Source organism: Typopeltis vanoorti, chromosome 10 (assembly GCF_054136105.1).
Source record: "Typopeltis vanoorti isolate ZY-2024b chromosome 10, IOZ_Tvanoo_1.0, whole genome shotgun sequence".
In the NCBI taxonomy this organism is placed as follows: domain Eukaryota; kingdom Metazoa; phylum Arthropoda; class Arachnida; order Uropygi; family Thelyphonidae; genus Typopeltis; species Typopeltis vanoorti.
This window is the reverse complement of record NC_143558.1, coordinates 31,280,207-31,299,407: the sequence shown is the minus strand read 5'-3', so window position 1 is coordinate 31,299,407 and position 19,201 is coordinate 31,280,207. Positions and strand designations below refer to the sequence as shown.

Below are 19,201 nucleotides of genomic sequence, written 5' to 3'. Positions count from 1 at the left end.
GGAAAAGGAAGTTCTTACAGAATAGATAGCTAGATAAGTGTTCAGTGATCAGATGCATGAGGAATGTAAATGACAAGCATTATTGAGAAAGAGAAAATGAAGTATGAGAGTAGACAGGCTCAAGAAAATTCAAGGCAATTATTCTGCTAAGCCTATTGCTATTTGACTTATACGTTAATGATATTGGGAGAGGCATAAATTAGGATAAGTAGATTTTGAAGATGATAAGTCTGAAAGAAATATAAGTAGAACAGATGTGGCTTTACATGAGGATTTGAATAGACTCTGTGAGAAAAAAAAAAGTGATGGAAGATGTAAGTGTCTGGGGTGATGGTGGACTCGGACCTTAAATTTAAAGGGCACATATCTAAAATTGTGAAGACATCACCAGAGAATATGCCAATGATGCAAAAGACTGACACATCAAACAGAAGGAGATTATTCCCTTCTATAAGTCCTTGATCAGGCTGCATATGGATTACTGCATCAGTAATCCATATGTGGCCTGATCCACATAATCCAGAACAGTTGTTGTTTCGAATGACAGCTGAAGTAACTAAGACTGTAAAGCCAGTGTGTTATGTCTGTTAAATTGTGCATGTATGTTTCTGATTGGTTTTCTTGCTCTGCAGGATGAAATACCAAAGTTTCCAGGAAGGAAAACTCTCCCACCATCATATGAGATTATGTGTGTCTGGGAAGGTATATACATATAGGATATATTTTTACTTAATACTCCCGCACATTCTGAGTGGTTAAAAGTGAGGGTGACAGATGCAGAAGAGGTTATTCAACTAATGAGTGTCCAATTTCCTAAAAGTTATCAACCTGGTCTTTGCAACATTGGACTCACTATTACTACCTCTTCACTCATTGAAGAAAGTTAAATATATGTGGAGGAGGTATTAGAGCTGTTGCATAAACCGAATAAGAATTCAGCAATAGGGGCTGATGGGATATCAGCACGGGTGTTAAAAGAGTGTTCAGCTGAACTGGTTATTCCTTTAACCAAGCTATATAATTTGAGTCTCAGAACAGGGAAGATTCCACAAGAGTGGAAAGAACATATGGTAATCCCATTGCATAAGGTTGGTGCTGTTACACCTGATATCTTGAGAATATAGAATTCTCAGTTATCATGGTATAACATGAAGAATAAATAAAATAAATTAAAACCCTGCATAAAAGATAACAGTTGAATTAATTAAAAGAAAAAGAAAGATTCTTGCATCCATCCAATAAAATATATAAAATATAAAGGTTTTGTTAAACTAACTAACAAAAGAAAGAATATATTAATATTGTGATATGATTTAAATGAGAAAAGTTAAATAAATAAGACAGAAAAGGATTAGTCATAAGAGATGGTATGTGAGAGGCTAGAAATTAAGTTATTAAGAAAGTTCATAGAAAATTTTTGGAAAGGGGATTAAATTACAGGCTAGCAAAGGAAAACAACAGACTATCGCTCAGGGCCTATTCCCGGATTGAGACATCGTTACGGGCTCGCCGATCAAATGACGTTTGGCAGAAAAACGCCACCCTAATTGGTCGGTGAAGTAAAAACAAGTAGGGGTGGAGAAAAGAAGTTAGAAAAAGTGCCGTTAGGAGAACAGGTATAAAAGGGTTGGAAACCCCCCCCCCATGAGGCTTTTTTGGTTTTGATTTTGATTCTGTTCCAGGAGAGTCCTTCGCGAGCTCTTTCGTAGGGATTTCACGGTGTTTTCCTGAGTGGCAATATTGGAGTTATATCTCCGACGTCACAACACGGAAACAAAAGTGAGCGGAATTTCGGTTCCATATTTCCTATGTGAGAAGCGAAGAATGCCATATAGTCGAGGAAAAGAAAGCATATTCTTTGTATTTCGACTTCAGTGACAACTACGAGAAGGGGAAAGAAGCAAAGAAATCGATGTCCACGTGGCGAGTTGCGCAGCCGATATATACAGGGTGTTCGGGATAAATTTGACATATTTATAATTAATTATATTTTTCCGTAAGTTACATGTATTAACACACACTTCTCTTCATTTAAAAGTTTGGACCCTTCTTCATTCATATACAAGATGTCAGAAAGGATGGATAGCTGGAACCCACCTGAATCATGGAAGAGAATAACTTGTATCATGATGATTCGTGCCCGCCATCAAAATAAGGATATTACGACTGCTGCCCAATGCTCCCTGAATACAGTAAAAACAATCAGGCATGAACTAGAGACTTGCAATGGTGACTACGAGGATGTAGCAAGAAGAAAGATCCCTAGCAGACGATCTGATTGCGTTCGTACAGCAGAATTCCTCACAAATCTGCAGGAACAGGTGTTGAAGAACCCTGGCATTGGAATTCGGGCTTTGTTCGTGGAGTTGCTAACTGTAGTCAAGCCCTGGATAACAAGGGTAGCCAATGGTAGGCCGTATGTATGGCAGCAGGATTCGGCCCCTTGCCACACCTCTGGGAAAAGTCAAAAATGGTTGTCTGAAAATTTCTACGACTTCACCAGTCCAAATGTTTGGCCTCCAAACTCCCCAGACCTTAACCCCATGGATTATTTTGTATGGGGCGCAGTTGAAAAAGACACCAATCGCACTTCCAGTAATACAAAAGCCCAGTTAATGGATAAAATTAAAACAGTTTTTGCGGCCCTTCCCAGGGAGACTGTAGCATCAGCTTGTTCGAGGTTCCGAAGCAGAATTGAAGCTGTGATCGATGCTAATGGTGGTTATTTTGAGTAAATCTTGTTGATAGTATTGTAATTAACTCTGCCTGTAATGTTTTTTTGTCAATTCATTAAATTTAATAGATACAAAGAAGATTTTCTTTTTCCTTACGAAACTGTCAAATTTATCCCGAACACCCTGTAGATGATTCGAAGTGTGTTCGGAGGTATGAAAAGTTAAGCCAGCGTAAGCCTAGTTCAATTCCAAAAAGAACGTTGGAGAAGCAGATTATCGGTGAGGTTATATCAAGATAGTTCAATCAGAAGAAGGTAAAGGTCCATATGAAAACCCCAAGAAAGAAAGGTACTGTAAAATATATCTAATGTTAACTAAAATTTGTCTGTGATAAGTATCATTATTCTAATACGGAACTGTTGAAGTGACCAAGGAAAATTTATACTAGGACTTTAGTATCTGACAGAATATATTAAAAGTAAGCTGGCTAGTGTTAATGTTATGTGAATAATTAAGTGTCCTGAGAATTTTGCATGTCTATTGTTAATGTATAGGAAAGTTAAAATGTCATAGTTGTGTGTTAGTGCAGAAAAAGGTTTAGTTAATCTACTTAAGTTTGAATAGTTAAATAGTGTGAATTAATCTTATTTGTCCATGTCAAATGAATTTACGTATAGAATGTGTATGGCGGCATGATCGTAATACTCATTATAGGATCATAGCCTGATTACTTGTAATAAGCTAATGTTAGTTTGTAAGTATTTAGTTTAGCATTAAATTGAGTAATCACAAAGAATTGATTTGTACCATGTCAAGGAATTTAATAAACCTTTGTTCAATGATAAAAGAGTTGTCTGAAATTGTTGTCCAATGCACCACTTGAAAAATACGAACCTAATCACGCGGGAAATTAATATTAAGAAACGAGATAAAGTGTCACGACTGCAACATTGTTTCACTTTCAGACATATTTGAGTTCTTTCTCCTTGTTTTTGAATATAATATCTTAAACTAAATATCCCAAAAGCGCAGTATAAATACAAATATTAGGGGTACTAAGGGGAGAAATAATTTAAGTATTAGTAGAATTTTGGTGATATCTTGTGCGTAGATAATAGAAGAACATAGTTAAGCGGAAATTATAAAATAGAATAAAAATCGTAAATTGGAACCCAACAGTGCAAAGACAGATGTATCCAACTATCGACTAACCAGTATCTTGGGGATGGTGGTGAACATTTTGGAAAAGTTGGTTAGTGTTTGCATTCAGAAATGGGTTGACAGAGAATCTCTACTTTGCAATGAACAGCATGGGTTTACTAAGGGAGGGTCATATTTTAGCCACTTGCTCACATTCTATAATGTTACAATTGAACTAGACAAGGGAAATTAATACATCATGATACTTTTGGATTTTGCTAAGGCTTTTGACAGAATACAGCATGGAAGATTCTTGCATAAACTGGAGAATATGGGTTTGGATTATAACATATTAGCATGGATAAGAAGATTGACTGACATCAAAAAGGGATATACATGGAATGTGAGTCTGCAAAATTTAAGGTAACCATTGGTGTACCACAAGGATCAGTCCTTGGTCCACTGTTATTCAATCTGTATATTAATGACATTGGAAAAGATTTGACACATGACATACAGCTATTTTCTGATGATGCAAAGATAGGTAGGGTAATCAGGAATGCAGCTGATATGCAGTACTTGCAGAAGATTTGAGTAGGTGGGAATTTTGGGCATGGGACAATCGATTCAGTAAATGTAAAGTCATACACTTTGGCATGATTAGATATCCAATGCTGTATTATATTGCTGGGATTATGCTAGAAGAAAGAGACCAGGCTAGGGATCTTGGAGTGTTAGTAGATAGGAAGTTCAGAGGCCATGTAGCAAAGATTATAAATATAACTCAAAAGATAATTACAATGGTGAAATGAACTTTGAAATGTAAAGATAAGGATGTCATTTTGCCTCCTTACACAGTAAAACAGCCTTGATAACATCTTACTTGGACTACTGTGCACAAGTCTGGTCTTCTGGTTTCCATTGTGATTCTGATACAGTGGAGAGGGTGTTAAAATGATATCAGGATTGTGGAATACTGATTATGAAGACAGGTTGAGTAGACAGATTTGTAGACTGCACACACTAGCAAAGCAAAGAAAGAATGGTGATATGATTGAGACTTGCAAACTTCTGAATGGGTCATACAGGATTTCAGTTGATGGAATTTTTATTTTATGGAGGGTGGGGAAAGGACAAGATTATAAATTTTGTGAAAGCTGAGAATGAATGCCTCTAAGAAGGAAGTTGAGATCTAGATTTTTCTTTCATAGAATAGTGTGTGATTGGAATGGATTGCCATTGGATATTGTTTGTGCAAGTAGTGCGAATGAATTCAAGAACAAGTATGATAGCTGGTTCATGTAGTATGTGGCCTCCCTCGATGAGTCCCTGACTCCCTGGAGGTCTCTCTTAATAATAATAATAATAAAGCTCTTAAATTCAAAATAAAAAAAAATAAAAAAAAACAGTTAAACTGACTTGGGATATAGTAAAACGGGAATATTCCGGTTAAGAAAATGTATATTTCGAACTATAAGGGTAGGTGATTATGATACACCAAGGAGGCAGCTTGAAGCAGTACCATGGCTTAAAGTTCTGCAAAGGAAGGATGCTCACAGTGCATGAGGGATATCTGAAGAAAGCAATACCACTCTGTATTGTGTAGGAGTTGGTAAGAGTAGTATCACTAAATTGGGTAGGAGTTAGATGAATGAGTAGGATCACTAAGCTTGAGCTGTAAAAAAAAAAAAAAAAAAAGTTGTGGAGGATATATATAAGAAGAAAGGTGACCGGCATTCTTCTTATATATCTCATGAACAGTACAAGTATCTAAGAGGTGACCAGCACGGTAAAAAAAAAGAGGCAAAATCAGATTATTAAAAGATTAGCCAAACAGGCGAAAGGAAATCCCAAAGAGTTTTTTCATTATGTGGCAAGTAGGAGGAAGAATGACTATGGAAGGATAACTTTAATGAGTGCAGATGGAGGTAGACAAAATTGTTGAGCTACTCGGTGATCATTTTGCAGTGGTATATCATCCAAGTGAAGATATTGTTATGACAGAGGTGACAGGGGCTGATCTGAGAACAGACGTTGGTGAATTGGAAGTACTTAGGATATTGCAGAATCTGAATGCAAATACAGCTGTGGGATTGGTTGGGATATCGCCTCACATTTTAAGAGAATGTGCAGGGGAACTGGCAATGCCTTTGATTAGGCTGTTTAATTTAAGTCTCAGCTCTGGCATAGTTCCAAGAAAGCAGAAGGAGGGCAAAATAATTCCTTTGCATAAAGGAGGATCTAAGTCTCTGGTAGCAAATTATAGACCATTCACTTTCTGAGGAGTAGTGGTAAAAGTAATGGAAAAGTTGGTCATAAAGAGAATTCAGGAATGAGTGGATAAGAATATGATACTTTGTGAGGGGACAACATGGCTTTGTGAAAAGTAAGTCATGCCTTATTCTGTATTAACTTTTTATAATAGGATGACAGCTGAGCTGGATAAAGGGATTGGTTACACGATGATACTGCTGGATTTGACAGGAAACCACACGTAGCTCTGTTACACACAACTGCAACATATGGGGATGGATATGAAACTGGTAGTATGAATAAAAGGATAGCTAATGGACAGATACCAAAAAGTAGTATATGTGGCACATCACCAGTCACCTGCCTTCTCCAGGAGAAGGCAGGTGACTGGTGATGTGCCACAGTGCACTATGTTTGGACCACTGTTGTATAATTTCTACATAAATGATTTAGAAATTCATTTGAATGGATATATTCAGTTGTTTATTTATGATATAAAGTCAGGTAGGTAATAATAATTAATCAGGATGATGTAGAGAGCTTGCAGGATGATTTAAATAGACTGACAGTATAGGCAAAATATAATGGATAGTTTGATTACAAAGATTACAAGCTGTTTATCACATTGAGGGGAACTGTACTCCAGGAAATTGACGAAGGCATGGAATTGGGGATAGTAGATAGAGGGCTAAAGTTTAGAAAGCATATTGCTAAATTAGCTAGAACATCTCACAGGATTGATTGGTTATTGAAGAACACACTAACAATCAGTTATCATTCCTCTTTATAAAGCCTTGATATGACTACATCTGGATTACCGTTCTCAGGTCTGGTCACCTGGGTTTCTTAGGGATGAGGGAGTGTTGGAAGGATCCAGAGGCGAGTGACCAAGATGGTGAATGGTCTGTGGAACTTCCTATGAGGCTAGATTGAGGGTTTGTATATTGCAAAGGTTGACAGAACAAAAAAAAAAAAAAAAGGAGCAGAGGTGGATATTATAGAAACATTTAAGTCACTTAAAGGATTTTATAGGATTGGTGTAGTGGAAAAGTTTCTGCACCTGGCTAGAGGTGCAAAAGAAGAGGTCATCCCTTGAATTGGGTAAGAGTGTGCTTGCCAAGGGCATGAGGACTAGATTTTTCTCATTGAACTCATGGAACAAGTTGCCTGATTCAGTTGTGAGTGCTCTGTCTGTTAATGGTTTCAAGGAAAAGTATGGTAGATATTGTGTTGATAGTTTGGGCCTTCCACAGTGAGTTTTAGGACTTAATGGAGATGCCTGTGCAATAATAATAATAATAATATTATAATAATAATCGGAAGTGCTTTGGATATTGCAGAATCTCAGTGCAAATACAACCATGAGATTAGATGGGATATCAGCTCCCACATTATGAGAATGTGCAAAGGAATTGGAATTGCAGCTAACTAAGCTGTTTTACTGAAGGTATCTGGAGAGTTCATCAAAAAGGCATTTCATCGAATGAACAATTTATCGAATGACAATTCGTCGCAAAAGCAGTTCACCGAAAATTTAAAATTTTCGAAAATGTCATGAGAAAATTGATCCATTTAGAACAAAACCTGAACCGTGAATAAGGAGATTACAATGCTACTTTCATAGGGAAAAATTATAGAATAATATGGTTTCTTATTGTCTTTCTTGTCCAATAACTGTTTCGTGTCTGTTCATGGGACTGATTTGCCTGTTTCCGGAAAAAAAGCCTGGCCGTATCTATATTATGCCTGCTAACTTACCTTTAGCAGAACAGGACTGATAAAAATTATGCATAAATGGGATCCAACTACCCAGGTCTTTCTAACTAAACGGCTTCGTTTTTCCGACTGAACTATGCAGGCTTCATTATTATTATTGTTGCTAGTAGTAATATGCGACTTCAATACAGCAATTATTATGGGATGAATTTTACTCAGATTTGCTATTTGAAACTTTTAGAAGAAAATGTCGAACGGTTGTTCTAGTTTTCAGTTCAGCTATATTCAGGGCGACAAAGAAATAACGTGTCCAAATTATGTATTGCAAAAACTCTCTGCTTAAATGACTTAGTAGAAGTTGTTGGTACAAGAAGCTGTCTGCATGGTTCAGTTTTTGTTCTAAATGGATTACTTTTACCATAACATTATCGAAAATTTAAAATTTTCGGTGAATTGTTTTTCGATGAATTGCATTTTCAACGAATTGCCTTTCAATGAATTGTCTTTTGATGAATTTTCCTGTAACCTTACTGAAGTCTCAGCTGAGATAGAGTACTGAGAGTGGAAGGAAAACAAAGTAGTTTCATTACATAAAAGAGACTCTGAGGATGAGATTGCAAAATGATCAACCTATCAGCATCTCAAAAGTGGTAGTCAAGGTATTGAAGAAGTTAGTTAAAGGCAAAATTCAGGAATGGGTCGATAGGAACTGTATAGATAGCTTTTGAGCTATCTATACAGTGCAAATACAACCATGAGATTAGATGGGATATCAGCTCCCACATTATGAGAATGTGCAAAGGAATTGGAATTGCAGCTAACTAAGCTGTTTTACTGAAGTCTCAGCTGAGATAAAGTACCGAGAGTGGAAGGAAAACAAAGTAGTTTCATTACATAAAAGAGACTCTGAGGATGAAATTGCAAAATGATCAACCTATCAGCATCTCGAAAGTGGTCAAGGTATTGAAGAAGTTAGTTAAAGGCAAAATTCAGGAATGGGTGGATAGGAACTGTATAGATAGCTTAGTTTGGTGAAGTGTGAGTAATGCTATAGTAATTTATTAATTTTTTTTATACTAGGGTGATGACTGATTTAGATAAGGAGAATGACTGTTGTAAGATGATACTGTTAGTTTCTGGGAAAGCTGTTTAACACGATACATATTACATAGAACTCTCTGGTATAAATTGAAACAACTGAGGATGTACACATGGGTGATGTATAGCCTCCCTTAGTCCTTGACTCCCTGGAGGTCAGGCACATTTGCCTCCAACCACTGTTGTGTGGTCCTTGCCTTATATGCAGGGGCTGAGTCCTTTTGGAATGTCCACTACCTATAATGAAATTAGGTGTTGTTCAGGGACTGTACCACAACTTCAGCGTGTCTTGATACACTTTGGCAGAGGTTTTGACCCCTTTCTTGCAGAAATGATACTCCCAATACATCATTCCCACCAAACCATCACTGATTCGGTGTGATGACATCTCTGAATCTTGGGTATGACATGCTGTGCAACCATCCGAAACATATACTCGATTATGTTTGGACAGTTAAATAACTCTTAAATGGTGAAAAATCTTCTCATCTGTGTCTGTTGTTTGCATACCACCAGAAAAGTACCTTTGATTTTACTTCCTCTGCCACATAACTGTTTCAGTAAGGAAATACCATGAGTAGACATATTAATTAAAATTATAATAACAGAATTAACTCACATAAAATTTTATTTATTAGTAGAATTTTTGCCTGAGTATCGTAGACATCTTCAGTACATGTAAAAAGCTAAATAAACAATAACTGACAATTCCAAAAGGTGCCACCTAAGTAGCTAATGTAAGATAACTAAAAAAGATCATTAAATTTCCTAACTTATTTAAAAATAATAACATCATGTTGGAGGCTTAATGGATTTTTTACAACACTCAAAAAGTATTAAAATAGAATTTAATACTTCCTATATTTCATCCTAGTCACTAGGACATCTAGGGATTACAAAAACAACTAATGTAACATGAACACAAATATCATACAATACTAAGCCCAACCACGTGGGTGACACTAAAGTCCTATCTAGGTGGAGCACCCTCTAAGGGCGGTTGTAGGTGACCTGGAATGTAAGGTGGGATCTCTGGTGTTGAGTGTTTCCCAAATCTTCGGAAGCTTAATGCAACCGTATTTATTAAGATTTGGTTGGTTTCTGAGAGCTGCTGCTGATTCTAAGAATAGTCTCTCTTTCTTGAATTTGCTGTGGTGGAGCATGGTGGTTTTCTTCCATGATACCCTGTGGGTGGTGTCCAAAACATGGTCAGCCAAGCCTGAATGACCATAGTTGTGTTTACAGATGTAAGACTTGTGTTCCTCCAGGTGGATGAATGCTGATCTGCCTGTCTGTCCAAAGTATGCCAGCTTACAGGAACAGGGTACTTTGTAAACTCCAGGCAGAGAGAGAGAGAGAGGAGGGAGCTGATCTTTCGTAGAACGGATAAGGGTAGCAAGTTTACAGTGGGGCTTATATGCTGTGTGTAGGTTGTACTTTTTTAGAATCTTGGCTATTTTTTCGAATGTGCCACAGATGTAGCATATGGTGATGGCATTTTTAAAATCTTGTTGACGAGAAGGACGGGGAATGGAGGAGGAACTGATTATTTTTTTGATACTGTGATCGTTGTAGCCATTGGAGAGGAAAGTGCTGTGTGTGTGTGGTTAAGCTCATTAGTGAGGGCGGTTCCACTGGAACAAAGATTGTGGGCTCTCTTGGTAAGAGTTTTAATAATGCCATATTGTTGAGAGGGGTGGTGGTGGGAGAGTTTGTGAATGTATCTGCCTGCCTGTGTGTGTGTGGGGGGGTTTCTGTATACAGTGAAGGCAAGTGTATCATTAGGCAGGCGTGTAACTAAGGTGTCTAGGAAGGGTAAACAATTGTTCTTTTCCATAGAAAACTGGATTCTTGGATATAGGCTATTGAGATGACTGAGGAAGGAGTCTAAAGTGTCTGGGCCATGAGGCCAAATAGAGAACACATCATCTACATATCTTAGCCAGATAGAAGGTTTGAGTGGGGCTGAGTCTATGGTTAGTTTTTCAAAATCTTCCATATAGAAATTGGCAAGGGGGGGGGGGGAGCCCATGGCAGTTCCCTCTATCTGCTTGTAGATTTTGTTCTTCCAAGGAAAATACCCAGAGTTAATGGCAAAGGAAAAGAGATCTAAGATGTCAGACGGAAAAAACGTTTTCTAAGAGAGATAAGGTGTCAGTTAAGGGAATATTGGTAAACAAAGAGGAGATATCAAAGCTTACCAATATGTCTGCATTATTCAAGGTTAAATTTTCTATGAGGGCTTTAAAGTAGGTCAAGTTTTTTATATAGGAAATGGACCTTCCAGTGAGGGGGGGGGGGTCAGAGAGTTGGCCAGCTGTTTAGGCAGTCTGTAGCAAGGTGCACTGGTGGCATCTTGCTACAGACTGCCACCTGTATACAGAAAACCCACACACATACAAAATGTGCACTGTATACAGAAAACCCACACACACACACACAGGCAGATACATTCACAAACTCTCCCACCACCACCCCTCATTATTAAAACTCTTACCAAGAGAGCCCACAATCTTTGTTCCAGTGGAACCGCCCTCACTACTGAGCTTAACCACATACACAGCACTTTCCTCTCCAAAGGCTACAATGATCACAGTATCAAAAAAATAATCAGTTCCTCCCCCATTCCCCATCCTTCTCGTCAACAAGATTTTAAAAATGCCATCACCATACCCTACATCCATGGCACATTCGAAAAAATAGCCAAGATTCTAAAAAAGTACAACCTACACACAGCATATAAGCCCCACTGTAAACTTGCTATCCTTATCTGTTCTACGAAAGATCAGCTCCCTCCTCTCTCTCTGCCTGGAGTTTACAAAGTACCCTGTTCCTGTAAAACACAACTATGGTCATTCAGGCTTGACTGACCATGTTTTGGACACCACCCACAGGGTATCATGGAAGAAAACCACCATGCTCCACCACAGCAAATTCAAGAAAGAGAGACTATTCTTAGAATCAGCAGCAGCAGCTCTCAGAAACCAACCAAATCTTAATAAATACGGTTGCATTAAGCTTCCGAAGATTTGGGAAACACTCAACACCAGAGGTCCCACCTTACATTCCAGGCCACCTACAACTGCCCTTAGAGGGTGCTCCACTTAGATAGGACTTTACTGTCACCCACGTGGTTGGGCTTAGTTGTATGATATTTGTGTTCATGTTACATTAGTTGTTTTTGTAATCCCCGTAGATGTCCTAGTGACTAGGACGAAATATAGGAAGTATTAAATTTCATTTTAATCCTTTTTGAGTGTTGTAAAAAATCCATTAAGCCTCCAACATGATGTCCTCACAGCACTTAAGCCTCTACACACGAATTAAAAATAATAAATAAATAAATTATATATATAAATATACAATTAAAATTTCGACAACATTTCTCCTAGACCTCATTGGTTCAGATATGTAGATGACATTTTTGCTATTTGGAATGGCTCCTCTGATGAATTACAACATTTTCTCTCCAAATTAAATACACTTCATCCAAGGATCCAGTTCACCCTAGAAGTAGAAGTAAATAAGCAGTTATCCTTTTTAGATCTTTTAATTCTTCGCCAACCAGATGGTAACCTACATTTCTCAGTCATAGGAAGAAGACTCATACAGGCCATTATATCCATGCTGAATCTCATTACATCCCAGTCAAAAGGCGGGAACTATTAAAACACTGGTTCATCGGGCCCACTCCTTTTCTTCTTCAGATGAACTATTACAGAAAGAATTGCAATATATTATTTCTTCTTTTTTATCTAATGGATATAAGAATTCCTTCATCAAAAGAGCGTTGAGTAGTTTTGATATATCTTCCTCTTCAAATACAGAAGATATAACGCGTATTCCTATTCATCATGAAGGAATTGAGATAGAACCATGTAATTTACACATGATTCTACATGTTCCCCACGAAGTGCTATACACTTGTTACAATGCTTCTGCATCATTTCCAGTTCTCTGAGAAAAAAGTCTTTCCCCTTGTTGCACAGATCAGTTCTCAACTGCAGATATGACTTCATCATCTGTGGTAAATTTTGTTCCTTTCAAGTGTTTCTTTAAATTTGGGAATAGGAAATAGTCAAATTGAGCCAGGTCTGACGATTACAGTGGGTGAAGATATTGAAAGTCCAAGTTGTGTATCGTCTGTTGGGGGTTCATGAGCAGAGTGAGCAGGTGCATCGTCCTACAAAAGCAACATGCTCTGCTCAGTTTCCTGCAGCAGTTTTCCTTCAGTACCCCCTTCAAAGCTGTTGAATAAACTGCTGCTTAACAGTTTCTTTTTGTTGGGGGGGGGGGGGCTACTTGGTAAGGATTACGTCATCCATATTCCAAAAGACAATGGCAAGAACCTTCACTGCTGACTTTTGGGTTCGGAACTTCTTTGGCTGTGAAGAACTTTTGTGTTTCCACTTCATTGACTGTTGTTTGGTCTCTGGGTCATAGTGATGAAATCATGTTTCATCATCAGTCATAATATGAGGGAAAAAATTTGCACCTGATTTCTGTAGTGGTGGATTGGTGGAGATGGAGAGTTGTAGAGTAGGTGCCCTCCCTTGATGAGTCCTTGGACTCCTTGGAGGTCTCATGTAATAATAATAAATTATAATAGACAGAAATTATATTCTTGTTTTAATTCTCGTTTACATTTGGATAAATAATTAAAACAAGAATATAATTCCTTGTCAATTTAAAGAAAACCATGTTGGGAATTTGCCTGCATACTGTGCAAAACATTCCAAGCCAAGTTAAATAAAAATATACCCAAAGATTAAGAAAACTATCCTCCTTTGGCAGAAAATGCAACTTATGCAGCCATCCTTCACCACTCATGGAGGATGAAAATTAGACAAAATAAAACTGTAATTTCATACACTTATTCACAGCTTTCTTTTTGAAAGTGAACACAGTGATATGTATCATGAAGATACGTCACTGCTAGAGGTGAAATGCTGATAAATTAAATTTAGTAATTAACAGTTACTAAAACTAGTTGGTATATATAAAGATTGAATACAAAAAATAAAAATTTCTATGAAATGCATAATCAGAAAGAAGTGTATATCATAAAGCAGATTTAATCTGAATTAAATTTTTACAATTTCTTTAAATGATAAATCTTTCCATTCTAGGTTATTACTTTCATCCACATCAGATGAAATATCTTTGATTAAGCATTTTTATTGCATTTTAGATTCGTGCAATTTGTGAGTGTATCGCCTCTGATATTCAACCAATTCAAAATGTAAGAGTATTGCAGAAAGTAGGTAATGAGAGAAAACTAGAATGGGGTCATCACTGGATTGTTACTGGTTTCCAAGGTAAGCAACTCCATTTCTAAAAGTCTAACACTTTAAGGGTTCTTATGTTTTGATTGCAAGTGATGGATCATGTATTAATCACTCAACTATCGTGGAAGCTTTTTGTCAGTAATTTTTCATTAAAAATCATTGAAAGCTACTTAATTTGATTTGAGCTTAAAGATGATTTCAACAGTACCATTCTTTCTATCATTGCTTCACTTGTAATATGTCTCTTAAAATTTCTTCTTAGTACTTTTTAGTTAACAAAAAAAATTTGACAGATTAAATTTCGGGTGACTCCAGGACTCCCTGGAGTCCCCCGAAATAATAATAATATTATTTGTTGGTGGATAGGGAGATGACGTTTAGGGGGCACATTGCAAAAGTAGCTAAATCAGCTCATCAACTCACTTGGTTGTTGAAAAATACCTTGACAAGCAGAGACAAGCAAGTTATTGTACCTCTGTACCGAGCCTTGATAAGACCTCATCTCGACTACTGTGCCCAGATTTGGTCACCTCGGTTCCTTCTTGATGGGGAGGAGGTGGAGAGGATCCAGAGGCAAGTGACTAAGATGATAGCAGGTCTATGGAACGAACCATATGAGAACAGGTTGAAGATTTGTGGGTTACGGAAACTAGTTGATAGGTGGAAAAGGGGAGATATGATTGAGAAATTCGAATTGCTAAAGGGATTCTATAGGATTAATTCAGAGGATATTTTTGAGATCAGGACTGGTGGTGGGAGAACTAGGGGACACCTATGGAAGCTGGGCAAGAGTGTGGTTAGCAGGGGTGTTAGAGCTGGGTTCTTTACTCTTAGAGTGGTAAATGAGTGAAATAAGCTGCCAGAGTCTGTTGTGGGTGCTATGACGGTGAGCGAGTTCAAGGCAAGGTATGATAGATACTGTGAGAATGTCATATAGTTGTGTAGACATGATGTTTAGGGCCTCCCTCAATGAGTCTAAGGACTCCCTGGAGTCGCCCGAAATAATAATAATAATAATAATAAAAATGTTACCTATTTGCTTTAAAAAAAAAAAAAACTTTTTCACCATATAAAGATTTTCTCTTGGCATCCCCTCATATGCATCTTCCTTCCATAAAACTTAAATCCCTGTTATATTTCCATGATTTCTCAACTATTTGTCTGAAGTGAAAATCTGATCCTGACAACCTCTATTTTGACCAGAATCCAGCTTGATCTTCTCCAAATTTCCTAACACAATTTTTCTTAGCCTCTTCTCAAGTATGTTTGCAAAAATCTTACCTGGAACACTCAGTCAGAAATTTTTTCTATAATTCTCACACTGTTTAATTTCCTTCTTTAGAGATGAGTGCTATGAGAACTTGATTCTAGTCATCTGCAATTCACCATTTGACCATGATTTCTGGATTATGAAGTTCAGCCACTATAAACTTTTATACCTCCATATTTGAGCATTTCTGGTCAAACATTATCTATTCCAGCTGCCTTCCCATATCACAAGTTTTTAGTGGCTTTTTATACTTTTAGTATGGACAGACAGTCCCAATGTCATTCCTCTTGAATGGCTTCTACCTCTGTTTTATCACTTCTTGTTTCATTTAGCAATCTTTCAAATTAATTACTTCAGATAACTAGAAATCTTCAGTTTTCATGTCACCTTGAGTATATCTGATTCCTTTCAGGATACTCTTTTGCCATTTCTAAGATTTTTTCAATCTCCAGAATATTTTACCACCTCCTATATTCTTACAAAAGTATTCCCATGACTTTTGTTTAGCTACTTTTATACATTACTTTCTTTGTTATATTTTTTCTGTACTCTCTCAGAGCACATTCTGATTAACTTCCTAGGAACTTTTGATATGCTTTTTTCTTTTCCTGACTGCCACTTTAACTTCCTGGGTCTGCTATGAAGTTCTGATTATATCCTTTCAGATAACTTCACCATGCTTTCCTGGCTTCAGAGTTTGCCACTTAGTCTCCGAGATTTGGTTCTTGTCTTCAAACTCCTTCATTTTTTCTAGAATAATATTTCTATATTTAAGTCTTCAATTTACCTCTGAAAGCCACTTGACTGATTCTTTTTAAAACTTTCTATACACTTTTCTTTTCGATATAACATTCAGTTTTATCTTGCTGAAAACTAAATTGCACTCATTTCTTATTTCAAATTTCTGTATATTCTCATGTCCTGAACATGTGAAAATATTGCTGTCTACAATAATGTAGTCAGTGAGACTTTCCTTATTTCTTCTCTCTTCTCTCTATGTGAATTTGTGCACATCTGTCTTTATATTGGAATATGGTATTAGTAACTAGTCCATATCCTGAAACAGAAATCCAGCAAGTACTTATTACTATTATTAGGTTTGCTCTTTTCTCCGGATTTTCCCAAAACATTTCTATTCTATGTGTTAAATGATTATTTCCTATTCTGCTGTTTAGATTTCAAGTGTTCTTTTTTCTTTGTGTAGCTTCCATCTCTAATGAATCAAAAAATTCCTGCACTTCTTCCTTAGTAGAGCCTTCTGTGGGACCCTAGGAACAAATAAGTATCATTTTCTGATTCTCCATTTTGTCCTTTACTCACATTACACTACTTGATATTGCCTGTCATTCAAGATTATCCTCATGTTTAGTATTGAATACTCTAGCTACTCCTTCCTTTCTCTGATCATTATTGCCCACATATGCCATCTTATGTTTGTTATTCAGAAGAATCTTACATGTTTTTTCATTCATTTTGGTAATGCCAATTATGTTGACCTGATACTACTCTATGCATAATTGAGTAGTCTGATCAAGGCTTGTACAGTGGTGCAGCCACTTCCTTATCTCTACTTGTCATTATGCTCCTTAAAATAGCAGTAATATACTATGTCACTCATGCAACATGACCCCGAACTTCATGCTAATAACCTTTAGCCAAGAAAAACTAATCAATGCCCAAACTCCTCCCTTTGTTCTGATTGTATCTGGCATTGATGTACATAAAGTGCAGTAGCCCCTTGGTCCTCAATCCTTATGCTTTATATTAACTGTCTCATTCTGGTTTGTTACCAGCATTTTTTTGTTCATGTTTTGTCATCATCAAATTTCAAATGCAGTAGAAAAAGGCAAATGAATGCAAGATTTGCCATTTTCCTGTTTGGTATATCAGATGCATGGATTCTGTTCTCGTGGGATAGAATCATGCAAAGTGTCCTTTGGAAAGCTGAGGCAGAAAGTGGTTGATGCTGATAAAAAAAAAAAGTTTATTCAGAGAAGTTAAGCTAAATGTGGTAGAATGACTGTTCCAAATCTTAGGCAAATTAATGCAGTTATACTTGTTAAGGTTAGGGGAGTGTTTCATAGCTGATGCTGATTCTAAAAATAGTCTTTCAGACCTATAATGACTCTTGTGCAGCACAGTTTTTCTTCCCTTTAATTCATGTGAAGAAGTATCCACTGTATAGTCTAGCAGTGCAAATGGACCATTCAAATGTTGTAATGTAGGTAATATTTCTGGGGAAAATTCCCATGTTATTCCTCTAAAATAAACTATTATTTTAATGGGTAATATAGCCTATATACCCTCTTCCCCCACGAGTTCCGAAGATGACACACTGTTGAAACGGCTCACACCCCGTAACTTCCACCCTGAGCTTTTTCCCATCAATCCCTCCTCTTCCCCAAAAAAATAATTGCTATCTTCAGATCCTTCTCTCACACCCCACCTCCCAAAATGCTCTCTATCCACCCTTATAATAATAATAATATAAAAAACCTGGTTTTCTTTCAAATAATTCCCCCCACATTACTTTCCCCCACCCCTTCCTTTAACAGCAGATGAATGCATATCACCGGGATAAGGAGACAGAAAACAACATCCAAAAAAGGTATGTCTGATTTTTCCTCCTGTATTATTCTTCATATATTAGTTTAATAACACCTCAGTAATGCCCTAAGATTCAAGTAAAGAGCCAATAACATTGTAAAAAAAAAGGGGCACTCCTAAACAAAAGTAGGCTATATTAGCCATTAAAATAATAGTTGTAATGTAGTATTTATATTCTTCTTTGCTTTTCAAGGCTGATGTTAACAGGTCTATTGGTTTGTCCAAAGCAGGCTAAGTTGTAGGCATAGGGATTCTCAACACGTTCACGCCAGGCAATGTCTGCATGTGTGAGGAGTGCTTTTCATTATGAAGTATTGGATGACTTGAATCCCATGTTAGAGGCTTAATGTAGTGAAACAACACTGAGAAAGGATTCATAATATTATTTAATTCTCCCAATATTTTATCTCAGTCACTGAGACATTATCAGGAAGTACAATATATGACTTGCAAGACACACACACACACACACACACACACACACACACACACACACACACACACACACACACACACACACACACACACACACACACACACAAATGCAACACAAAACTAAGTGAAGCACTTGAACAAAAGACTAGTCTTAACTAGGTGGGGCACCCTCTGTGGGCACTTATTAGTGGCCTAGAATGTAAACTGGGATCTCAAAGTATTAGTGTTCCCATATTTTGAGATATTTAATGCAATCATATTTATTTAAATTAGGCTGATTTCTGAGAGCAGCTGCAGATTCCAAAAATTTAAATAAGTATGGTTGCATTAAACTTCCCAAAATATGAAAAATACTAATACTTTGGATCCCAGTTTACATCCTAGGCCCACACAAAGTCTCAGTACTTTTTTTACTCCATTAAGCCTAACATGAGTTTCTCCCAGCACGTAAGCCTTTACTAGGGATTCCAGATGTCCTGTAAAATACAGGATCATCCCGTTTTTGGCTAATGCCGTCCCGTTGTCCCGAGAAAACTCTTCGGGACAGCTTTTTGTCCTGTATTTTAGAGTTCAAGACTGAATAACAAAATCGATGAGTTACAATTTCTATTCTATTACAAACATCACTCTCCATCATTACAGGGAACTGTAGACACATTGTTATTTTCTCAAGGCGAGTGATGCAACAATGATAAATTCGTTAGAACATTGCACATATG

The 19,201-nt window shown here is 37.1% G+C and overlaps 1 protein-coding gene across 1 annotated transcript in view; it reads left to right on the top strand.

Annotated features, from left to right (window-relative positions):
* The window catches only part of LOC150102308 (maleylacetoacetate isomerase-like), a 103,446-nt gene that overhangs the window by 57,376 nt on the left and 26,869 nt on the right, over positions 1–19,201 (top strand). Inside the window, exon 6 of the mRNA XM_090399622.1 lies at positions 14,074–14,200. Coding sequence (XP_090255748.1) covers positions 14,074–14,200 — 127 coding nt within the window. The remainder of the gene's footprint in view (positions 1–14,073; positions 14,201–19,201) is intronic.